This window comes from Palaemon carinicauda, unplaced genomic scaffold (assembly GCF_036898095.1).
Source record: "Palaemon carinicauda isolate YSFRI2023 unplaced genomic scaffold, ASM3689809v2 scaffold110, whole genome shotgun sequence".
In the NCBI taxonomy this organism is placed as follows: Eukaryota; Metazoa; Arthropoda; class Malacostraca; order Decapoda; family Palaemonidae; genus Palaemon; species Palaemon carinicauda.
Window position 1 is genome coordinate 224,030 of NW_027168594.1, and position 26,862 is coordinate 250,891.

Consider the following 26,862-nt stretch of genomic DNA (forward strand, 5'->3'; position numbering starts at 1 on the left):
CCCTTAAAGGCAACTTGCAAGAGGGATAAGAGTTATGGCTTGCTTTCCTCCATTTTTCTATCCTGTCCTTGTGGTACAGGGGTGTAGCCTCAAGTTCTGAAGCATTCCTCAGGTATAAAACCTCCACCTCCTCTTGACAAACTTTCCGGGCAAAGCAGGAGACAACATCCCTCCTCCTCAAGACTCAGTTGGCCTAAATGTTCACTGACTGGTGCACCAACATCACAGCTTTGCACATGGAAGACTAAATTGATGTACAGTACTTCACCCACATCTCAGGATTTACCAAATCCTGAGTCGTGGCGAAGGAGTCAACTGGCCTGGACCAGTGGTCAATCCAGGTCTCTTGGAAGCACAGAAGCAGCTTTCATGGCAGCAAATACTGGCTGAGAATGAAGTGCTCTCATTATTGAGTATCTTTTAAGGATCCATTCCATCTGCACAGTTACTATGGGACCAACGAGTTGAGGAGTAGGGTTCGTGCCTTCTGCCATGTAGAATTATTGTTGTCAAGAAAGAGCAGAAGGCAGTATCCTGTTTGATCAGCTGCAGCAAAGAGGTTTCACTTGACTTAGAGATCTAGGAATAACGCTATCCAAAACTCCGACCATGGCCATTCAAAGGATGCCGAAGCACTGATCAGTGCACATAATACTCCCTGTCAAAGGTGCCACAGTACCCTCACCAAGGTCTTTGTACTAACAAATGAGTCCAAGGATGCTGATGAATGAGTTAAGTCTCAGAGGTCCCCCTTTCAGCACACACCTCGGCTTTGACATTTCACCTCAGTAGACAGCTCTTTACTCACAGAGTATTACGAGCCGGTCTGAGCACTTAACCGGGGCGATACCCTCAAGATATTGAAAGGTTAACTGATCATTAATCAGAATCACCTTCTGAAAATGAACTGTTTCTATCTCTTTTACCCTCAAAGGCTGAAATACTACTTACTTTAGCTGTGAAGAGCAAACAGGAAAGCGCAGTACCAAGCAGTGCTCAGGTGCATTGTGCGAGTAGCCTGTTCCTATTCCATATTGGGCGAACACACCGGGAGGTCTCAGCATGGTTTACGATGTGCATAAAATGATATCCATGTATGTGAAGATCTCAGATCATGGGAAGGTCTCAGTAGATAAAATGATCTCGGTGAGGGGAAAGATCTCGGTACATTTGAAAATCTTAGTGCGTGGACTGGGAGTGCTGGGATGGAAGAGGTAACAGATGATCTGGTTCCACTACATGTGAACCCTTGGAAACCTTTTAAGTCACTAAAGAGTTATGATTGCACAATGAACAAGCGAGAGGTGTATTAGTGTGATGTGCCTCATCACATGGTGACCATGAGTGAGTGAGACCAAGTGCATGGTGAACAATACTGCTGAGACTGATTTCAATAGGTCTAGTCACTTGGATAACAATCACGAAGGGAACAATCGCGAGGGAAATGTGGATTGTATTCATCCCTACGTGAGCTCATATGTCTTGTTGCTCATACGAGCAATGAGATCGATTATGTGTTCCTCTTTCACCATAAGTGACCATGTCTCTCTAAGGGTCCCATGTTTCCTTGGGGAAGATCCTGAAGTGTACTTCAATCATCCAGGAGGAGGAGGGGTAGAGGGTAGCACCCTTCATAACCATCAACAGTGTGTGTCCTCGGTTCAGTAAAAGGGCCGAGCAAAAGTAGCTGGCATGTGAGTACCTGTACCACGTACCGTGACACCTTTCCGGGACGGATACGTTCTCGATAGCACCGTCTCTCCAGTGATTGGTTGGAGCCTCACCAGAAACAAGGGAAATTATCTGCGGTCAAATTACCATTGAAGATTGTTGTATCATCAATTTTCTCAGACAAACCATTCCAAAGGAAGTTCATCCAAATACATTTGTTTTACATCTAAGAACACGAGACTGTTAGCACTACTTATCATTAACCCATTAACCTCTATATTTTTCATTAACTTTAACATGAAAGAAAAGGAGAAATTTTTTCTATAAATTTTGGGGGTAAACATTAATAAACCAAACTTCTGGAGAGGAAGTAATATGCACATCGGGTTAGTAAAGAAACAGAAAAATATCTTTTAAAAATTTTTCATTCCCTTTCTTTGTCCAGTAAGAGCCATTCAGTATTTTTTGGACAAACTATGGACATTACTGGTAGTGTCCGTAATTTGCAATGGAGGATAAAACTTTTTCAAATCTTCCTCTGTCCAAAAATGCAATGTCATTTCTAGTTAAAAGTTTGGTCAAAAACAATCACAAAGAATTTGATCCAAATCTTAAAAACTCTTTGACGATTAAGGTTCAACCTATTATTAATTTTTACTGGATTTAACCCTTTTACCCCCGGGGTATCTGGAAATTTCCAACCCTTAACCCCCAGGGGGTTATTTTTTTCCTAGCACATTTTGCCGTATATCTTTTTTAAATTGCTCTAACAGCCTTAATTTTTGTCATAGAGAGGTCAGGTTGGTCTCATACTCTTAGAAAATGCCTGAATTTTCTCAAAAAATTATCAAAAAATACGAAAAACAAATTTTTATAGCATTTTTTTGCAAGGACATACCGGTACGTCCATGGGGGTAAAGGGATGGCTTTTGTGAAACGTACCAGTACGTCCTTTGGGGGTAAAAGGGTTAACAATAAACAAGCAATATGTGGTGTGAAATGTTGAATGCTTTCAAATAAACATGATAAAATGACTGTGGAGGTACTGTAGGGAGTAGGGTTCCGCTGCTGTATAGGACCGGAAAAAAAGCCCGTAAAGTAAGTATATCTCTTTAAATTTTGCAGAAATTCCTCTATGGAAAGAGTTTAGTGGTTGTTAAAGGGTGAACCATGCTAGTGTTTGTTGAACATTATCTTGAAGAATCCAAGTTTACTTAAAATTACGGGGCTTTAGATCCTATAGTGGCAGCAAGTGATGTGGTCTTTTAAACTTATTCAAGTTCACTAAATTAATAATTTTCTTATTCTCTATATTCCAAAATATATCTATAAAACAATCTGGAGTCTCATATTTCAAGGATGGCTTGTTACTATCAGTCTAGACCAGTTAAGTCCATAAGTTTAATCATTACCTCTGCCAATGAAGATGGAAGGAGGTTATGTTTTAGCACTTGTTTGTGTGTGTGTTTGTGACTAGCTTCCAGGCCACAATTTTAATCGCAGAGTAAAGAAACTTGCAGGGATTAACTGTTATGTAAAAAGATGGAAATGAATAGATTTTGGAAGGTCAAGGTCACGGTCAATCAAAATATTCAATTCACGTAATCAGCCATAAGTTTGGACATTGTTGTCACAGAGACTTTAAACTTGGTTCATATTTAAGTGTATGAAAATCCACGCAAATTAGTACATGAGCATCTAGGGAGGTTTCCAGAAATAAATGAAATATCAATAATGAAATCTATTATTTCCTGACTCGCTTAATGTTCATATACAGTGAACCCTCGTTTATCGCGGTAGATAGGTTCCAGACCCGGCCGCGATAGGTGAAAATCCGCGAAGTAGTGACACCATATTTACCTATTTATTCAACATGTATATTCAGACTTTTAAAACCTTCCCTTGTACGTAGTACTGTTAACAAACTACCCTTTAATGTACAGAACACTTAATGCATGTACTACAGTACCCTAAACTAAAACAGGCACAAATATTAAAGGCGATTTTATATCATGCGTTTCCTAAACACGCTAAAAAGCACGATAAAAAATGGCAACCAATGTTTTGTTTACGTTTATCTCTGATCATAATGAAGAAACAAACTGGAGGTAGAGCTTTGCTTATTACCCAGACATATTTCCCATACTTTTCCCTTAGAACTACATCACATCTTCCTACTTTAGATATATATATATATATATATATATATATATATATATATATATATATATATATATATATATATATATATATATATATATATATATATATATATATGTATACACATATACATACCTACATAAATACATACATACATATATACATAAATACATGCATACATATATATATATATATATATATATATATATATATATATATATATATATATATATATATATATATATATATATATATATATATATATATATATATATATATATATATTACTGTATATATATGGGTTATGGAAAAAATCCGCGATGGTCGAACCGCGAAGTAGCGAGGGTTCACTGTATGTGACCACCCTCTTCCCCACTAATTTGTGATTTCAAGACGATAAGGAAGAATATGACTTTGAAACTGAAATGAAAGATGTCCTGGTGCTTTGCTCCTTGCCTTTAACCATGACTTATTACTTTACTAGGGGTAAATGTCAATAAAATGAGATTCTGGAGAAATCAATTGAGTATAGGAGTAACAAACTTAATTATTTTAATTCTCTCTTTTGTGCTTTTACTACATTTTTTCATTTCTGATTTTATATTCTTTACTTTTTAAGATGCCACAGAAAATGTACAAACCTGAATATCGTTGATTTGTGTTCACTTATTTGATACATAGTCAGAGACCAAAGCTGATTTGCAACATAAAAACAAGGTAAAAGTTCTTGTTGACAAAACTTAAGCTTTTCTAAATATAATTTTTTCGAGGACATTCATACCTATGGCATATTACATCAATGTAAAAATAAGAATTACAGCGTTGTGTAACATTTATGCATCATTGTAGAAAATTTCCCATCAATCGCCTTTAGATGTTTGGCAACATAGGCTTGTTCACCCTTCATTTTTTCACGATGAAAAAATACGCTTCCTTATCATTGTTCGTTTCTACACAGACCAAACTTTTGCTGATCCGTTCTTGTATATGACATTCGCAGACAGCTATAAAACAGAACCGAAATGTGAAAGCTCATAATGTCGTGCTACAAAGATTTTCAAATGTAGACAATTCACTATTGACTTGATATTAGCTAGTAGCATTGCTCTTAAACATTTTGCATCATATTTAGATGTGATACAGTGCATTTAAAGGTTTTTAAAGATTTAAAGGTCGCTCATGAATGGCAGAGGCAAGGGACAGTGACATTGCCCTAGCAAGAATGACAATGCCCAAGAGACTGACCATATAATATATGATCAGTGCCCAAGCCTCCTCTCCACCCAAGCTAGGACCAGGGAGGGCCAGGCAGTGGCTGCTGATGACTCAGCAGATAGACCTATAGGCTCCCCAAACCCCCCAACCTCAACTCACAAGAATGGTAAGGTTGCAGACACTAATGGCACTAACGAGTCTGAGTGGGACTCGAACCCCCGCCTGGCAAACACTAGGCAGAGACGTTACCAATCAGGCCACAACAACCCTATTTAGCCTAGTTAACCTACTATGGGCTGTATAGTTGCAACAGGCAATATCTGGCTGTGTAGTTGCGCAGGCTTGTGTCTGGCTGGAAGGGCTAGATAATCTACAAGAAACCTAGCCAACATATCTAAGCATGACTTTACGATAAGCCAGTCTACTAATTTACAAATTATAAGTTTATACAGTCCCTTATTAAACAGTTTGTGTAGAGGTAAATTTGTATTGGCAAATCAACTTACAGATATCCTAGGCCATGATTGTAGATGCTTGCCTAACCTATTCTAAGCATTCCCTCAATTAGCGACATTTTTCTGTACAGAACATGGCAAAAAATATATTGCAGCTTCTGAGAAATATTGAGTCATGCAATCCATCATAAGATTGAGCAGCCACTAACCGGGTACAGTGCAGTATATGGTTAAATGTGAAGTACCTATATTTCTAATTCCAATATAAGGGAATTTTATTTTGTAGAAGTAAAAGTATTATTATCATTATTAATTATTGATTATCTATTATTTATCATCATCATCATCATCATTATTATTATTATCATTATCATTATTACTTCCTAAGCTACAATCCTAGTTGGCAAAGCAGGATCCTATAAGCCCAAGGGCTCCAACAGGGAAAACATGCCCCAGTGAGGAAAAGAAATAAAGAAAAACTATGAGAGGGAAGTTTAAGAACAATAATAACATTAAAATAAATATTTCATATATAAACTATAAATAATAAGAAGAAGTTTTGGAAAGAAGTGAAGAGAGTAAGGAAGGCTGGCTCAAGAATTGAAGAGACAGTGAAAGATGGAAATGGAAGGTTGTTAAAAGGAGAGGAGGCAAGGAAAAGGTGGGCGGAATATTTTGAAAGTTTACTGAATGTTGAGGATAATAGGGAGGCAGATATAATCCCTGTTGCAGGTGTTGAGGTGCCAGTGATGGGAGATGAGAATGAGAGAGAGATTACAAAGAGAGTGAGGAGAGCACTAGATGAAACGAGAGTAGGAAAAGCGTCTGGTATGGATGGTGTGAGACCTGAGATGTTGAAGGAAGGGGGTGTGACTGTACTAGAATGGTTGGTGAGATTGTTTAATATGTGTTTTGTGTTGTCAATGGTACCAGTAGATTGGGTTTGTGCGTGTATTGTACCACTATATAAGGGTAAGGGAGATGTGCATGAGTGTTGTAATTCAAGGGGTATTAGTTTGTTGAGTGTGGTGGGAAAAGTGTATGGTAGAGTAGTGATTAATAGGATTAAGGATAAAACAGAGAATACAATCTTAGACATACAGGGTGGTTTTAGAAGAGGTAGGGGTTGTATGAATCAGATTTTTACTGTTAGGCAGATATGCGAGAAATATTTAGCAAAAGGTAAGGAGGTGTATGTTGTGTTTATGGATCTGGAGAAAGCGTATGATAGAGTTGATACGGAAGCAATGTGGAATGTGATGAGGTTATATGGAAATGGTGGAAGGTTGTTGCAAGCAGTGAAAAGTTTCTACAAAGGTAGTAAAGCATGTATTAGGATAGGAAATGAAGTGAGCGATTGGTTTCCGGTGAGAGTGGGGCTGAGACAGGGATCTGTGATGTTGCCGTGGGTGTTTAACTTGTATGTTGATGGAGTGGTGAGAGAAGTGAATGTTAGAGTGCTTGGACGAGGACTGAAACTGGTAGACGAGAATGACCATGAATGGGAGGTAAATCAGTTGTTGTTTACGGATGATACTCTACTGCTTGCACACGAGGAAGAAAAGCTTGGCTGGTTAGTGACAGAATCTGGAAGGGTGTGTGAGAGAAGGAAGTTGAGAGTTAATGTGGGTAAGAGTTAAGTTATGAGATGTATGAAAAGGGAAGGTGGTGCGAGGTTAAATGTAAGGTTGAATGGAGAGATATTTGAGGAGGTGGATCAGCTTAAATACTTGGGGTCTGTTGTTGCAGCAAATGGTGGAGTGGAAGCATATGTACGTCAGGGAGTGAATGAAGGATGCAAAGTGTTGGGGGCAGTTAAGGGAGTAGTAAAAAATAGAGGGTTGGGCATGAATGTAAAGAGAGTTCTGTATGAGAAAGTGATTGTACCAACTGTGATGTATGGATTGGAGTTGTGGGGAATGAAAGAGACGAAGAGACAGAAATTGAATGTGTTTGAGATGAAATGTCTAAGGAGTATGGCTGGTGTATCTCGAGTAGATAGGGTTAGGAACGAAGTAGTGAGGGTGAGAACGGGTGTAAGAAATGAGTTAGCAGCTAGAGTGAACATGAATGTGTTGAGGTGGTTTGGCCATGTTGAGAGAATGGAAAATGGCTGTCTGCTAAAGAAGGTGATGAATGCAAGAGTTGATGGGAGAAGTACAAGAGGAAGGCCAAAGTTTGGATGGATGGATGGAGTGAAGGAAGCTCTGGGTGATAGGAGGATAGTTGTGAGAGAGGCAAGAGAGCGTGCTGGAAATAGGAATGAATGGCGAGCGATTGGGATGCAGTTCCGGTAGGCCCTGCTGCTTCCTCCAGTGCCTTGGATGACTGCGGAGGTAGCAGCAGTAGCGGATTCAGCATTATGAAGCTTCATCTGTGGTGGATAACGGGGGAGGGTGGGCTGTGGCACCCTAGCAGTACCAGCCGAACTCAGTTGAGTCCCTTGTCAGGCTGGGAGGAACGTAGAGAGTAGAGGTCCCCTTTTTGTTTTGTTTCATTTGTTGATGTCGACTACCCCCCAAAATTGGGGGAAGTGCCTTGGTATATGTATGTATGTATAAACTATAAAAACTTGGAAATAACAAAAAGATAAAACCTTCAAAATAACAAGAGGAAGAGAAACAAGATAGAATAGTGTGCTCGAGTGTAAGTTAGTAAAGGACAGGCTTCCTCTTTATGAAAAAGTAACATTATAAACAGTATTTAGTTACAGAGATACAGGTAGAGTGCATCCAAAACAAGGTCTTCCAGTATTTTTGTATTTTTCCTCTTCAATTACTAACTAAAAACTGTACAATGCATCACTTGAAGTAAAATGATAATGAAAGAATTCTAAAACACATTTTCACCTTTGCATAATGCAAATCAACTGGGTTAAAGTGATACACACCTGGTAAGCAGTACGATTAGTTCTCATGTCCAGGGCAAGCCTTTCCCAGTCTGGCAGCTTTGATCGTGAACCCATTACTATTTTCTGCAAAAGAAGAAAATTTTATACATGTTACTAAAAACCTCATTTTGAAATTAAAATTAATCCAATGATTACCTAAATCACTTCTTTAAAGTTTTAAAAGCTCCTCGTGAATGGCAGAGGCAAGGGACAGTGACATTGCCATAGCATGCAGGACAATGCCCTACAGACTGACCATATATACATATGATCAGCACCCAAGCCTCCCTCCACCTAAGCTAGAACCAGGGAGGGCCAGGCAATGGCTGCTGATGACTCAGCAGATAGACCTATAGGCTCCCCCAAAACCCCCATCCTTCGCTCACAAGGATAGTGAAGTTGCAGCGACCAGAGGAACTAACGAGTTTGAGCGGGACTCGAAACCCAGTCAGGGACGTTGTGCTATTCATTCTTCATATGGAAGTTTTGGCCACGTGGAATGGAGCACTTGTGTAACCAATGCCTTCATATTTGTTATAGGTACAGTATTGTGAGGAGATGTTGGAACCATAGTTAGAAAGGGGTTAGATTGAAACATACATAAATTTCAAGTATCAAAATAATTTATTCTAGTTTAAAACATTTCATTTCAATGAAATTTCTGAAATTCATGTGCTGGTAACCACACTGACCTGGTTGAAGGGATAGTGGCAGTCAATACTGTGTGGTAAACGTAAGATATACATGTCTAAGTCTTGAACTTGCACATCTTACTTATGTACCTTGACTGGGGATACTCCATATTTGGTCATTTTGATGACATTATTTTTGTGAATCTCCCTTGATGTTTAATATGGCTTCTCTCTGGATGCTCAGTTTTATGAACATTTACCTTTAAACCTATAAAAATTTCCTGTTTTATTTCCTTTCAATAAACCAGTAAAGTAATGATACAATCTAGCATTTAATGGCAAAATTTCATGGCTTGTCAAGTCACAAATCCTTTGCCTTTTCAGTCTCTGTGTTGACTTCAGGTTTTTAAGTCCCTATCTCCAGATTGTTTAACTTTAGTTTCTTTTATTGTCTTCTTCTGGATTTGTTAGTAGGTATTGCATAGACTCTTCAAGATAATTATTTCAAGGCAATCCTGATCCACTACCTCTTTGTCTCTCCTGTCAAGGACAGTACTGTAATGTGATTTAAATAACCCCTGTGAAGAGTACAAAGGCCTCAATGATACTTTTATGGGCAATTATGTTTCTATGGATGCCAACCAAATTAAAGCTATGAGCACAAAAAGCCTACTTGCTTTTATTTCAGGAGATATCCCAAGATGGAAAGGCTACTAGATTCCAACAGAGATGATGACAATCATAACATACCAACAACGAATGCCAATACAGAACTTAATGAATCAAGATTTTATAGAGATGAGCTTCAAAAGCTCTAAACATCTTTAGCTTCTTTTGTGAAATCTCAAAAGGCAAGTGAGTTTTCAATTAATGACATAAACAGAAGGTCCTCAACTTACAAACTTAATTGGCTCCAAAAAACCAATTGTAAGTCGAATTGTTTGTAAGTTGATTTTTTTCAAATTTTGGCCAAGGACTTATCCTAACCTGAATCCCATGCCTATAATTTCCAGCTGTAAATGTCAACAAATAGTTGGGTTTTATATGAAATAGATATCAGATTATTACAAATGTCATATTGCTGTCTGTATTGAATGATACAATATTGTTTTATTACAGTACAGTCAAACCTCTCGATACGAAATAATCAGCATACGAAATTTTCACTCTGCGAAACCAGATGCGAAGAATTTTATGACTCGCATTATGTAAAATGTTTCAGACAATGAGAGGAGGTACGGTGCGAGAGCCCGACCGTATCAGATGGTTTTTTAAAATTCGGGCCCGTAAAATCACTACCATCCTCCCGCATTACCATTGGTTATCTCCCTACTTGGATGCTAGTTACCCCCATGGGATCCTGCTTTCCTATTGGTAACCATCTACTGTACTGTATCCCATCGTGCATCTACGCATTGCATTCCTACGTCTTTTCGTTTCGGCAGAGGCAGGGGTCTCACTGACAATGGCAGAAATTAAGGAGGGTCTAGAAGGCTACTTTAAAATGGTGGCTATCGTAGGAAAGAGACACCCAGAAAAAATTCTCACAGGTTGTGCGCTTGAGCACTGTAATGAAGTTTACCTGAGTTATTTCAGGAAAATTTTAAGAAGCAGGCAGAAACAAGCTTCTTTGGACGATTATTTTAGAAAGAGGCCTTCGGTAGAAGTAGACCAAGCGCCACCTACGAAACGAAAGAAAAGAGGCACTGATGAAGAAAATACGTAGTGTAATTGAATTTAGAAAATACAAAACGTAAAGTAAAAAAAAAAAAATAGAAGGAAAAAGAAAATGTTATTCTAAGTTTATCGTAAAGTTAAGTCTTAATATTTCCCGCCATTTGTAAATGTTTCCTAAAATTAAGTGTTAATGTTTTCTGTCATTTATAAATCTGTTTTGTTAAGTTAAGTGTTTACGTTTTCTGCCACTTGTAAATGTTTTCTGCCGTTTTCATCCTCCTCTACTGCCCCGCACTTCGCTCTCGGACATCACCTCACTCCAAAGGTAAGGTTCCAAATTTGTTTCACTGTATTTTTACTGTTTGCTCTAATTAAATACTTCTTTTACAGATTATCAATAGTTAATTTATTATTAAATGATCAAAATAATGTACTTTTCATACATTTAGTACTGTATGGGTGCGTATCCTTTTTATAATCATTTAATGTGGTGTTTTTGTAGGGTCTGGAACGAATTAGGCTAATTACATGTAAAAGGCGACTCGCTACACAAAAAAATCACTTTACGAAAGCCCTTACGGAACCAATTAATTTCGTGTTGTGAGGCATTACTGTATTTCTTTATGTTATCTATTCTTTTCAGTTGGATTTGTGTCTTGTATCTCCAAATATTTGCAAGTTGAGAACCTTCTGTAATTCTGAACTAACCTGACATCTTAATTTGGGTCTAGTGGTTTTAGCATTCCATTCAATAAGGATTTTGGCAATGCACAACACATTACAGATTAGAAATTGGACCTTAAATTCTATATTTATTTCAAACCCCTCTTCTGGGAGAAGCGGAGAGAGGAAAGGTCCCCTTTTATTTCTTTGATGTCGGCTACCCCCCAAAACTGGGGAAGTGCCTTGGTAAATATAATAGAGTTCACTGTTTGAAGAATCTAAGGAAGATGAGGAAGAGGAGAAAGAAGAACTTGAAGTTTGCCTTCTACAGGGTCATGCAAGCCAATGACAATGCTCCCAAGGGTGAAGACACCACAGAAGACTCTTCCAAAGGACATCATTACCAGATGATACACAAGTATCGCCTTTCCTGAGACAGGAAGACACTCTGGGGAAGAAAACAGGTGACGACCCCTTCCCTTTAACATTCAGCATCGGTGAAACCTCTTTTCTCCTACAGAGCGCTAACAATGTCTAAGGTATGCCAATTTCCTTTAGATCAAACACAACCATCAACTAAGACATTTATTCAATCTAAAAACCAAAGATTAAAATTCCTGAGTGTGCTTAGTTGCCTATCGGGAGGGGGTCTTACCCTCCACCTAGTAGTAACTATTATCACCTCATTAAAAACTTAACGACCGTTTCCAGTCTGCTAGATACTCTTCTTAAAAGACGAAGGTTTGCATACTTTTAAGAACAAATAGATTCTATAATAATACATACATATAATTATGACTACTTATGATATTTACTAACCTGAATCATTAGGTCTTCTTTTTCAGTAAAAGCAGTTGTGTTTATGGCAGGATGAAGAAGATTTTCCCACTGCAGCCGACATTCGTCTGGAGTTCTGTGGCCATCAAACTATCAACAAAAATAAAAACATGTATTAAGAAGATATAATCAAAACCAGAAGAGCAAAGTTTCTATTGTTTACCAAAGTATCTAAGAAACAACGCATAAAATTATACAAATATCTTTATCTTAGGTCATACTACCCATCATGAGTAATATCAAAGAAGACAACAAAAGGTGTGCCAAACTGAGCAAGGTGTTAAACATTCAATTCTCAGTTCACTGTTAATCAATACTCCACAGTTCAAGGCAAAAGCAAGCATATTCTGAAGTATCATTCTTCAATTTATTTTCAGTGGTATTCAGTTAATAAAAACCATTATCAAGCTGTTATTCATTTGCTTTATTAGGCAAAAAATTTTCAAGTTGGGTGATAAAAATTTTTGTTCTTTAGTCTCAGCCAGAAATTGAAAGTCTCCTTAGAATGAAGCACCCTTGCAAAAGAAAAGTGAACTATTTGTCGGAAACTTTACCACATTTTTGAAAGCAAATGAGTCATAGAATACAATATATGAAAGACCATCTTTGATTTATTGAAAACGGCATAATCATTTCCAATCAATTCATAAGAATAAAAAGCCAGTTAATGGAATAACAAAATAATAAAAACAATATGACAAATTTGGAAGTAATTTGTATTTTTCCTAACTATGCAAACCTGGGTTCTTTATATAGGAGTATGACTTAAGCCATGCTGGAAACACTGCTGTTAAAACTTTGATTGCAGATGGGACTTCCGTGGGTAGGAGATGGCAGGCAAATTTGTATAAAAATCTAAGGTGTGTATAGCTAGGAAAAATACAAATTACTACCAAATCTGTCATTTATTACTACAAAAATACTCACTCTCAGATGGCTGGAAGTACCCTTTCCAACTGGCTGGAAACCTTTATCCTGGATTTCTACATTCAAGCATGATAATGCGTAGGGAGTGAGAATCCTGACTTCTCGTTAACCAGTGGCTTGACAATGACAGCAGGTCAACGGCCTATGCACTAGCAGGAAGTAAGTGTAAGAACACCTCTGTGACTATGTCTCAGGCAAAATGCTCGCAAAGGTTAGCGAGTAAACACACTGTGGTTTACCCATACACAAAACTCCCCCTCGTAAAGAGTCTGGGATATAACATTCAAAATACAATATGTATATAATAGCTACCAGCTACAGGGGCTACCTGCAGTTAACAAGACCAGCTGACAGGGTGTTGAATGATGTGCCCCCAGAAAGAAGAAGACGAAGAATGAAAAGGGCCAGTCATTCTTTTACATCCATCCTGACTGAAACTGTAACCTCTGTCTTCAATTGACTGTTAAAAAGTCCTGTAAGAGGAGCTAAGGTACTTATACCATTTGCTGAATAGCTACATCCTCTAACACCCACTCCAATAATGTTAAAGGGGCACAGGATGCATGGAATTTCCGGTCAAGGGATGATTCAAGCTCTACCATTGGTGAAGCCCCAGGTCTTAGGATATAAAGACCACTCGGATCAAGACTATTTGAGTCCACCTGCCTAAACTGTCTAACAGGATGTTCTCTTTGCCTCAGATGAAGCGGGCTGACATGGAGATTGCATTGCTCTCTGTTCAAAGCAGGAACTGTACTCCTAAAAAGCAAAGCTGAAAAGAAATAGCATTTGCTTGCTTCAGGTACTACCCTACGGTGGTGTTGTTGCTTATCAATACAACCAAGTAGTTTGACAGGAGTGGTTGAGAATGGTGGAAGGTGAGACAAGTTGCCTGAACTCTAGAATGTTGATGTGGTATTTAAGATATACATCGAATCACTGACCTAATGCTCCATGTTGGAGCCAACGGGGCTCCCCAACCTTAATACACCTGTGAACAGCATAAGTTCCATATAGGAAAACATAAAGTCTGCCCCCTTGTGGAGGTGGGTGTCAGAGAATTCCCCCTCAGGATCTCTCTTCGATCTCCTTTATCGGAACATCATTCTGGGACGGACCTTGTTTTATGACTAGAAAGCATTGCTTTACCACTTTATGGACTGCCTCCGAAGTTGACTGTTCAGAACTAGGCACTAAAAGGAGGCTAGGAGTCTCAACAATTCTTGCCATTGGTGGGCATATGGGTCTCAAGGTTTAAATGCTGCTTATGAATGGCATAGGCAAGGGACAGTAACATTGCCTTATCAAGTAGGACAATGCCCTAGAGACTGACCATTTACACATATGATCAGCACCCAAGTCCCCTCTCCACCAAAGCTAGGATGGCTGCTGATGACTCATTAGACAGACCTATAGACTCTCCCAAACTGTCCCCTCCCATCCTTACCTCACAAGGATGGTGAGGTTGCAGTGACCAAAGGAACCAAGAAGTTTAAGTGGGAATTGTCTTAAAACTGGAGAGCTAGCTCTCGCATCCTCATAAGCCAATCCTGTAAATAGGGACACTTTCCCTCGGACTGTATAAATTCAAGCCACCAACCGCCCGTTGAGATATGGGAGGATAGGATAGATATGGTTCTGCAGCCTTTTTCCTTTCCTATGGAATGGGTTTTACCTGTAAATTTAAAAAATCCTAAACAATTTTAGGATTAAACCCAAACATGGATTCACGGTTATTTTTTCTATAGGCATATCAGAAAAAGAATACATCGATCTAGTCGATGGTAAGTTTGTCGCATACATACTCAGGCATATTGTTGACATTCATGGAATAGCAGTTGCGTATTCTGTTAGCGGCATGTTCAGGGCCACAGTTCCATGTTCACTTTAGGATGTGTGCTTGTAGCGGCGAATTCAGGCAGAACACTCGCTTTGCTTCTGTTCCTGTTTTGTGCCATAGTTAGCAGACGTTTTTTCTATATCTGTCTGAGGAAAAGGACGCATAGGATGCTTGTACATCTGCAAAAGCATGGAAAAATTCGCACTCATACAGGGTCTAAAAGACCAGTCTCTCCATTCTTTTTGCACTTGAACTCCTCTCTGGAAGTGTTGACGCCATTCCAGGGGAAACATTAGCAGTTTTATTACCTGGAGAAAACTTACCTTTCAGGCATTCTGGTGTTACTGGTAGGCACAATTCATGATGGGATCTCACTAGAGAATAATATAACTTCTAAAGTCATAGGGGGTGAAGATACCTAATGCCCATTTCATGAACGGTGCAGAGTCCGTGTTGGCAAGTCATCAGCAGGTAAATGATTTACATTAATTGGAGAAGTCTGCATCATGGAGGAGAAATTTTATTTTCCTACATTTGAAATAAAAAGTTGTTCTCCCAAGCTTAGTAGGGCACTCGTTGATAGGGATGGGGATCTGCTAGGATTTACATACTCTGGAGATATTAACCATAACTGTAATGAATCCCTGCTCTGGTTGGTTAATTGCTGAAACCAGAGGGTCATAATCACTCTGAGCATTCCCCGCCTTACTAGGCACAAATGGAGATCATTCATCTACGAATTCTTGCTTGATCAAATGGCTGCCATCCTTTGTTATCGTCATCTCTGGAAAATTCGATAACGAAGGGTCGGACAGGGAAAATTCATCCCTCCTAAAATAAGGTTTCTGTTTATTTCCCATTTTGGGTGGGAAGAAGAGGGAGAACGATCCCTTTTTGCCTTCTTTTTACGACGGCTACTAAATTTATCCCATTGGGAAGATGACCATTCCCTACAAATCTCACATGGGGAAGATGTGGATCACTTCTTACCTCAACATCTAAGACATAAAGGAGGGGGATTGACCTCAACTCGACTCATGAAAGTGTCACAAGGAGTGTCAAAAGGATGACCTTTGAGGACAGGGAAGGTTCTCATATATACTCAAGAGGCACTCATGACCACAAGGATGAAAAAGCACAAAAGCACAGCGTGGACAGCAGTCTAGAAGACGTCCGTTCGTCACAGCGACCAAGAGTAAAGTGGTTATTGAGCCAAAGGCCCCTACGCGGCTACTCAACGCAAGTGGGAACAGACAGCAACCATACAATGTTGCCAGACCCACAAGGACTTCTTTAATATTGGTCATACCAAAAAAATAAAGTAAACCAATGTAAATGACGAGGGTTTGTATCAACATAGGTACAAATTCACTGTAAAAAAAAAAAACATGGAAACTCAACCTTTCTAACTTTACTTTCAAAGTTACAATGAACTTTCACAAGTAAAATCGTCAACAACCATAATCAATAGCCTGGGATTTGAGCCAGAATATAACTTGAATACTTACAGCCTTTGCTGCTATTCTATCCCAATCAAGCTGCTTTTCTCCTCTCTCTGGTACGACATCCCTTAAAGGCTTTTTAACCAAATTTCTGACAATATTTTTTAGATTCTTAATATCCTCCTCAAGGCTTTTTACCTGAAAAAAAAAATATATATGATTAATGTCAAAGAAAACAACATGGGCGAGATATAAGCAGGAAGTCAGTATGAGTGCAGGAACTGAGAGGAAGGAAGGCCTAAAACCAGATGAAAAGATTACATTGGAGATGATATGAGGGAGAGGGAAGTATGGGAGGAAATGACGCAGGACAGACGTAGATGAAAAAGTCTTATTAAAAATGGTGACCCCTAATAGGTATACAGCTGGGAAGGAAGTGGTCAGAATGAGTATTGGAACATAAAGACGAAGACCTAACCCAAGTGAAAAGATTACATTGGAGATGATATGAGGGAGAGAGAAGTATGAGAGGAAATGACACAGGACAGAGGTAGATGGAAAACTCATTAAAAACTGTGACCCTGATTAGGGATAAAGCTGAGAAGGTTAGTATGAGTGATGACTTTCTAAGAAATGAATAATTTAGTTATACAGTTTTAGTTATACAGTACTATGAAGCGCGAAGTAGGAGATGATGAATGGAAATGTATTGAATTAAAAGCTCAAGATAGAAACGACTGGCAAAATCTAAACGAGGCCCTTTGCGTCAATAGGCGTAGGATGATGATGATGATGTAGTGTATAAGTGAAAAGTTGTCCTCCCAACATGCTATTTCTTGCAGTTTATAGTTACCACAAGAGAATGAACCTCATCTAAGGTAAAACATATATCTTTCTCAATACATACACAGTATCAAAACCACTCTTTAAGGGAAATTGATTTGCCTGTTCATTCAAACACCAAGAAAAGGTAATTGTAAGTAAAGAGACTATAGTGAAAAAAATACCTAAACTGCATTCCTTTTCTGATTCAATATTTCAGAAATAACACCTTTAATGAAGAGAGATATTCATTTCTACAAACTACAAAATAAAATGTGAAACTTACGACCTCCTGATCTTCAGAATTCAGCTTCTGAAGCTTACACTCCAATTCACGAATTGTCATTTGAGTTGAAGATTTTTTTTGTCTTCTCCACTCATCACGTACAATGTTATTCAAAGTTTCTTTTTCAACAGTCATCCCTGTAAACAGAATATTCATACATTATCACCTAGGATTTAAACAAGTTCTTTTATACAGGGATGTTTATTTTTTATCTACTATAGACATTGTCCTATAGCTCTGTACTTTCAATGAATTGATAGAAATGAAATACAATGATAAAATGAAACCTATGAATTCTTTACAAATAAATGATAAAAAAACCCTCAGATAAAATTACTTTGATAAACTGACAGGTTGATTAAATGATATGAACACATGAATGAAATTATATTGTTAATGAAAATTCAAATAACCAAAATTCCCCAAATTTTGTAAAATACAGTCAGGCCTCTTTTTATGAGAGTTCTCCCTTCCCTTACACGCTATACAGAGAATTGATATATCTACTGAATAAAAAATCCCATATTAGCGATAAAAACTCTTGCAGAACAATGATTTCAAATAGTCCGCGCTCCTTTATACCGGGCGTGCTTCACGCCACTTACCTCTCCCCACCCACCTCGTCCCAGCTCTTGCTGTTCACTTCTATAACCACTCATCTGTGGTAACAAATTACTGTCATATTTGAAATAAACCCGATTTTGATTAAACTGGGGTTTCACTTAACCATATCCAATAATAATGCATGTAGTATTTACATTTTCATATCGCTTTTGTCCAAGCCTCCATTATCGAGAGCCCTGAACTTGAGGATAAAGGAGGAAGGGATTTTGAAGAAGACCACGCTTGAAGTCATTTGAGACGAATCTCCTGGCTTCTGCAATCGACTCTCCCTGGTGGTAAAAGCTAACTCGGGGTCTGGAGACCAGTTATCATCCTTTCTTCACAGTTTGTTCTTCAAATTAAGCTCAAAATGGAAACAGTATGGTCTGTGCTGAGTTCTATCAGAGAAGGAGACTTCATGCTTTCAATGGATCTGATGGGTACATACTTCCAAGTACCCACTCATCAGTGCTATTAAAAGTACCTCAGCTTTTCCCTATATGGTACAATGTACCCGTTCAAGACTACATCAGACTGTGTACTGCTCCTCAGATGTTCACTATATTTGTTGATGTATTTCCAGGACTGGCTGATCCTGGCCTCCTCCGTGAGGTAGTTGCCATTGTGCTAAGTTGGTAGAAGTCAAATCTCATACCATAGCAGAGGTTGAACTACTTGGCAAACTGATGGCCACAACTGCAGAAAGTGTCTCTCCTTCAGATGATCACTGTCCAAGACTGTACTCCCAGTTCAGTGCTTGCAATATTCTTGACCACCTTTGGCCGTTAGAGAAGCCTGTTCCTCACAGGCACTTTCATCGGAGATCCCTAAGTGGTAATTGAAGGATCCCTACAGGGATCACCCAGACCTTCCTCTTCCAGTGGAACAAGAGGCTCAGGACAATCTTGCCTGGCAGCTGAATAAGGAAAACCTCACTGGGGGAGTCTCACTCGATTCCCTACCTCTTGCCATGCAACTGTTCTCAGATGCATTAAAGGAGGGGTGAGTTACACACCTGGGAAACCTGGTCATCTCAGGGGTGTGGGAAGGTGAAGTAAAGTATTTGCACATCAATATCCATGTAAGCATTCCAAGAACGTTTGAGGAGGCACTCGGTATCATTGACAAGACACATCACCAATGTAACAGTCCACACCGAAAACCAATGGGGCTTCATTTTGCGGTCCCTTTATAAGCTGATGATGCAGATGCACATCTGAGCAGCATTTTATGACGTAGAGTTGTCAACCAGGTAGATTCTGGGCAAGAACGCACTAGTGGTCACAATCAGTCACCAAGGGCAAGTTGTAGGGTTGGTGTTGTCCCTGTATCTTTGCCCAAGAAATTACCTGGATGCCTTTCCTTTGTTCAGCCTGATCCACCCACTGTTCCCCCAAGTATTGATTACACCATGTCTCAAGATGACCTTGCTAGCTCACAAATGGCCACATGCCAAGTGGTATCAATATCTATTAGCATTTATAGCCGACGTCCAGAGACAACTACCCCAATCGTCCACACTCCTCTGTCAGCCGCATACTCAGAAGTACCACCAATCAGCAAAGTCACTGGAATTTCATGGTTGGAGAATGCCCAGCATCTCCTCTGAGTGATAGGCTTTTCATGAGGCACTACACAGATGTCTGGTTACTTGCTATGGTCCTCTGCAGCTGTCTACCAGGGTCAGTGGGCCTTATTCTGTGACTGGTATCTTAGAATGGATACTTATCTGGTCAGAGTGCCTCTAGCGCAGATCGCGTATTTCCTTATCTTCCTTCTACGAAAAAAGTACCCCTCAGTCGCAGCTTTCAGAGGCTATTCCTCAGCCTTGAGTGTTGTCTTTTGCTATCCTCATCTTAGCAGTTGCTTATGCTCATGAGGAGCTTCGAACAGTCTAGCCCAGCCTGAGATCTCAGGACCCCAAATTGGGACGTGAACTTGATTTTCAAGGATCTCACGCATAATTCGTTTAAGCCTTTCAGAAGGATGTCACACTGAGATCTGACCCTCAAGATTATCTATTTGCTAGTCTTAGCATCAGCAAAGACAGTAGGCTAGTTGCAGTGTCTCTTTTATATAGTTACCCACACTGAGGGTTGGAAGGAGGTCTCTTAAATATGTAACAAAGTTCGTGGCCCAAACCCAGAACCCTTCGGTACAGTACCCCAGGTTCAAGATCTTCTCCATCCCCTCTCTACGTGAAGCATCGTGTGGCAATCGAGAAGAGATGCTTTTGTCATGTGAGGGCTCTGTGATGCTATCTGAAGAGGACCCAACACCTCAGGCCTAGATGTCAGTGCCTCTTTCTTAGCACTGGAAGAATCAAGAGAGAGGTGTCAAGGAAAACAATCTCTTTCTTGCTTCGTGAGATAATCCATAGGGCATACGCTTCAACTCCTGAGAAGTTCTACGTACCTGCTAGAACTAGAGCTCACGAAGTCAGGAGTATAGGTCCCACCTTAGCCTTTAAGAGGAATCTAGCATTCAGCCAGGTATTGAAGCCTTGGGTTTGGAAAGGCTAAATGATCTTCAAAGCATATCCCCAAATCCCACAACACTTTTGTTCTTAGTCCTGTGGTGGCTGCTGCTCAAGTAGTTGTGTAGCAAGCTCGGCTCCCGCACGGAACAGGAAATCTTATCTAAGGTAACGCGAAGACTCAAGTCTAGAATGACTGGTTCTTCTCCATCTTTCCTTCCCCTCTCTTGCAGATAAAGCAGTAGTACCGTTATTCCCTTGATACGACTTGATGTTGGTAAGCTACACTTCTAAATTCCATTCTTCAGAACCTAGAGAAGTATATCTCCAATCATCCCTTGAGGAGGGGGAGGATGCTGGAATATATACCATACCGCTGATCACCCTACGCAACGTAAATCATTCTAGACTGCTTTCCCCTATAGCGAAAGAGATTCATACTTTGACCACATACAAACCGCTGAGGTAAAATACAGGCCCTGTCAATCTATTCATACTATGATGATAGAGGCTTATTGGAGTCAGCTCCTTTGCTCCCATACAGGACCAGTTAGACTGACATTTCCAGGGAAGAAAAAAAAAAAACAACCAGTTCAGTTCCTGGGGGATTTCTGACCCACCAATTAGAGTGTCTCCAATGTCTAGAGCTAAATAAACAAGACTACAATTAGTATGAGGAACTAATTGAAAGTCGTAATAATAATGAAGCTCTCGGAGGTAGCGACACCAAAATGGCTGCCGAGGGTAAGGCATCACACAATGCTGCTCAGACTAAAATTAACAATATTATTAATTTTACGTGTGTCGCTACCTTGAATTATCAAAACAGATAATTGCAATACTTAACTTGGGAGTAGGGGTCTCCAAAAGGTCAGACATCTTCAAAACAGTCACAAAGAAGCTATGAAAACGAACGTGTGAGGATATCACAGTGCTAGAAAAGGAATGTTGGGAGAAGCGTGGGTGGTGGTGGTGGTGGTGGTGGTGGAGGTGGTGGTGGGGGGGGGGGGGGCCAGTAACCGTAGTACCAGGCAGTAGTCAGATGTAGAACGGCACCTCGTAGTATCAGGGGATATTGACGAAAGAGAAGACTAATTGGTAAGGGACCTCTGGTAGTAGTTCTAACACGCCCCAGTTACTATACCGACACCCTATAAAGGTGAGCGAGCTGGGTTTATTCCTAGCATTCCATGCAACTTTTTCTCTGGTATATTTAGCAGTATTTATACCTTAGAAATGGTGCTATAAGGAGCATTTCACTGGGCGACAAAGGTCCCTCACCCAGAAATAGATTTTTCCTTTGTCAAAATCCCTTATATGAGTGGGTACAAATAACAAATTATAAAAGTAATTTGAGGTTCAATACTACACAGTATTCTAGAAGTTTTATTCCACCTGTGACCAAGTTGTGGAATGATCTCCCTAATCAGGTAGTTGAATCGGCAGAACTTCAAAAGTTCAAGCTTGCCGCAAATGTTATTATGTTAAACAGGCTGACATAAGTCTTTTTATACAGTAGTTTATATATGAAATATTTGTTTTAATATTGTTATTGTTTTTTTAAATATTTTATTCTAATTGTTCATTACTTCTTATATTCTTTATTTATTTCGTTATTTCCTTTCCTCACTGGGCTATTTTTCCCTGTTGGAGCCCTTGGTCTTATAGGATCTTGCTTTTCCAACTAAGGTTGTAGCTTAGCTAGTAATAATAATAATATCTTTCCTAGCTATAAAAACCTCCTATCTTTAGAGTTGAACTTTCCACCTCAACCAACCCTCGCAGTACTGACCTGAAGGTCAAAAGGGAAATATTCAACATGCGGGTGGGCAGAGATACTTGCACGTGTGGACCACCTGTTGTTAACTACCTTGTTAACAAATTCAACAGCCGTTCCAGCTCCATTAAACTCATGTTTGTATAGCTAGGAAAATACAAACTGCTTTCAAAATTTTTCATATTTGTGAGTAGCACTAATTCATCCTTTTTAAATGAATACGATTCAACTCTGTGAGGATCACAATAGATATGTCTAAAAAACTTCACAGCGAGTGAAGGCTAAAATGTATGGTGGGAGACTGCAGAGCTATAAAACTAAATACTTTAACCCTTAAACCATCAACAAATTGTCATATAAATCTACACAGGACGTCAGTTCAACATACGTCAATTTCAACCTTACGTCACTCTCCTTAAATATTAAGTAAAGTATGAGAATAAAATATATGTAACCTGTTCTGAACATTATTTATCAGGTTTTTATAAAGTAATAGCAGGTAGTAAAAACTGTACTTTTACATTTTCAGTATATGTATAAGTAATGCATAAGCCACTTTATAAGGAGAAAATCCAACCATACATAAAAAAATCTCTTGAAGCCAATTATTGACTTAGTGGGGAGGGTTATAACTTGGTCTTTTGCTTTACAGCGACTATCTACACCAATCCCTTCAGTATTCTGGTCTCTTGATAGAGTACTTGGGTTTTAGGCAAAATTAAATAACCCCTCCATTTTCCTTGAAGTTACCTCAGGTAGCTAAATTTTAAAGTATTGGCTTCAAAAAGCAACAGCCATTATGGAGAGATCAGAAGTTTATCACCACTACTCCTAACGGTCTCCTTATTCTGACTTTGGGTCTTCTGCTTGTCCAAAATCCAAGTCTCTTGAGAGGGGGAACAATCTTTTTATTAGTCTTAGGAACAGGATATTATAATTTGTCTGGTGTTTACCATCCAATTACTGTATACCTGCAGCGATCCACATCCTTAGAAGATAGTCGGTTTCAAAATAGCCAGCCAAATGAGTCCCTTTTGACAGGAGCAGTCCATATTCTAATGACCTCTCTTATCAAGAAAGTTGATCCTCTTTCCGTCCATAAAATCCCATAATGCAAGTGAACTGCTTTCTCATTGGCATTTTCGTTTGCTGATATATAATTTCTGGATATCCAGAGTCTTACGGATTGGTCATCACCACCTAAAACGGCTATTGACGCAAAGGGCCTCACGAGGATTCATTGGCTAGATTCATCAAAGGATAGCCAGTTCCATGTGATGCGCAGTGCCTATCTAACTAAGGCAAGTGACCCCTGCCGGACCATACTAATTCCAGTAAGATCATCCGCCAGGCATCAGGAGTTCAAGCCGAAAAAACATCTTGTCTATCGCCTTAAATCCAATCCATCATCCTGCTGTCAGTGACTTCACCGAGATTTAGGGGTCCTTTCCTCCACACCTAATATTCTTGTTACTCCACCAAGTGGCTCATCCACTTATATAACCTTTAGCAAACATGAATTGCTAAGATATACTGCCTAGACACTACCTGAAGCAAATCCAAGTAGTAGAACATCCGAGCTGTGGTACTCGACTCATTTGGGGCACCTACGAGGTAAAATCAGATAGAAGAGGGGGCACATCAACGAAATTCCTTAACAGAAGCATATTGACAGGCCTCTATATTCTTTTCCATAGCTTTTCCCTTAAGAGGTGTGTCTGACTTTTTAGTTTTTATTTTCACCCATACATACATGATTAAGTGATATGCTTGGTTGTAGAAGTTTGTCCTTTATGGTTAACGAGTCTACTCGGTTACTGATCTGGCATCAGCCCTTGGAGACCACACAGAAGATTAACTCAAGCAGCAATACCTCTAGTATTGGTTCTCGGTGATGATTTGTCATTGGTTACCAGATGATTTTCAGTGTTGGATGTGCTGTGACGGGTTCAGTAGAGCATGAACCGGTAAGTCTCCCTTATACACACAGAGTCCGTGCTTTGCACGTTGGAACACTATCCATTGAGCAGGGAAGACAATCTTTCTTTTATATTTTATCCTGTTTTGCAGTGGTTATTATTTTTCATGAACATTTATTTATAGCTTAATTCATTTTCCTGTCTGAAAATTTAACACAAAACTTACATTATTTTTAATTTTCAAGATCAAATGGGAATAAGCTTTATCAAGTGGACACACTCAAATTATAAATACTGTACTAAATGTCTCTTAAAGGCTTTTATCTTTACATTCATTGTGTTGAATTTCATTTTACAAGAAACAAATACACAGGAAATGTAAGAATCAAAGACCAACCAAATAATGTAACTTCTTGTAAGTGAGGTTTTAAAGAAGAGTAATTATTTTACTACATTAAAGATAACTTTAGGATGCTTTTAAAGATTGCTTGTGCATTCCCAGAACAGAACGATTTTATACCTTATGGATAAATAGAAGACATTTTGATGGAAACTACTCCCGTGAATGGTAACGAGTATCAGTTAGCCCCTCAGCTTCCTTTACTTTGAGTCTGTATCATATAATTTGTTTGAAGTTGTCATGAGTTGCAATGGCTGCATGAAGCTTAGAAGGTTCAGAAAGAGATTTTCTCCAAATAACCAGTCATACAACCATATCTACATACCTCTGTAACACTTTGGCAGCTTAGCATTTAAAATGTGATATGTTAAGACTAATAAATTAATACAGTAGATTGGTCCAATCTTACTCTTGTTCATTTTTCAATTAAATAGACTTTAATATATTCTTCAACATAATTTTTCATCTCCTTCCCAACGGCATCTATCTATAAATTTTAAGTCAACAAAAAGTCAATGGGTTGGTATTTTCTAAACACTGGTGTAAAAAAAAGAAAAAAATAAGCTACTTACATGTACGAGGTCTTGTAGTATAAAGATCAATGTAGCCTTTTTCTACTTTCTTTTTAGCATCGTCATTCATGGGCGCTGGCATCCCACTTCTGTTCTTGAAGTAAGGGACACAGAAGTGTGAAATTCGAAGTGGAAGCTTGCCAGTACCGTCGGCTTTCTGATCATTTTCCCTGATTGCTCTGTTATTAACAATCTCTTTCTTCAACTTTCCCTATTTGAAAGTATGAAAAAGTTATATCATCATACAATTTCTATGTGCAAAGTATAATGAACTTAATTAAAATCTGTCGCTAGATGTAAGATGTATACGAATAGAAAATCCTGTAAAGAAAACGAATATTATTATCATTACTAGATAAACTACAACCCTTGATAGAAAAGCAGAATGCTATAAGCCCAAGGGCTCCAACAGAAAAAAATAGCCCAATGAGGAAAGGTACCAAGAAATAAATAAACTGCAAGACAAGATGAATATTTAAAATAAAATATTTCAAGAGCAGTAAATAACATTAAAATAGATTTCTCATATATAAACTATAAAAACTTGAAAAAAAAACAAGAGGAAGATAAATAAGATAGAATAGTGTTCCTGAGTGTACCCTCAAACAAGAGAACTCTAACCCAAGACAGTGAAAGACCATAGTACAGAGGCTATGGTACTACCCAAGACTAGAGAACAATGGTATGATTTTGGAGTGTCCTCCTCCTAGAAGAGCTGCTCACCATTCCCTTACAACGAGAAAAGTGGCCACTGAACAAATACAGTGCAGTAGTTAGCCCTTGAGCATAGAAGAATTGTTTAGTAATCTCAGCACTGTCAGGTGTATGAGGACAGAGGAGAACGTAGAAAGGATAGGCCAGACTATTCGGTGTACGTACATACATACATATACCAAAGGCACTTCCCCCAATTTTGGGGGGTAGCCGACAACAACAAGAAACAAAACAAAAAAGGGGACCTCTACTCTCTACGTTCCTCCAGCCTAACCAGGGACTCAGCCGAGTTCAGCTGATACTGCTAGGGTGCCACAGCCCAACCTCCCCCATTTCCACCACAGATGAAGCTTCATACTGCTGAGTCCCCTACTGCTGCTACCTCCGCGGTCATCTAAGGCACTGGAGGAAGCAGCAGGGTGTACGTGTAGACAAAAAATGAGCCATAACCACAGAGTGAGTCAAGTTAGTACTATTCGACCAGTCAAAGGACCCAATAACGCTCTAGCGGTAGTGTTTAAACAGGTGGCTGGTGCCTTGGCTAACCTCCTACCTATAAATCATATATGGACTTATTTTCATGTATGGGAGAAAATCAAAGCCTCGCAACATCCATTTCAGTAAAAATCCACAAATCAACCACTATTCAGATGTGTCTTGCATTCTAACTAATTCCCTGACTAAGTTTCCCCAAGATAACTTTTCATAAATAATATCTTCTTGATATCTATTTTTTCTCTTTAATTCAGTTGTTGTTTTTTTAATAATGTGGTACAAACGTTGAGTATTTTTAATGTATCCTTCTTTACGTCGGTTCAACATACATCAGTTTAAAAGTTTGAAGGCTGCACATGAATGACTGAGGCTAGAGACAGGGACATTGC

At 39.0% G+C, this 26,862-nt stretch overlaps 1 protein-coding gene across 1 annotated transcript in view; it reads right to left on the reverse strand.

Annotated features, from left to right (window-relative positions):
- The window catches only part of LOC137635280 (uncharacterized), a 153,494-nt gene that overhangs the window by 100,207 nt on the left and 26,425 nt on the right, over positions 1-26,862 (reverse strand). Inside the window, 5 exon segments of the mRNA XM_068367741.1 lie at positions 8,392-8,475; positions 12,183-12,290; positions 16,476-16,607; positions 17,518-17,654; positions 25,265-25,475. Of these exon segments, the coding sequence (XP_068223842.1) occupies positions 8,392-8,475; positions 12,183-12,290; positions 16,476-16,607; positions 17,518-17,654; positions 25,265-25,475 (672 nt within the window).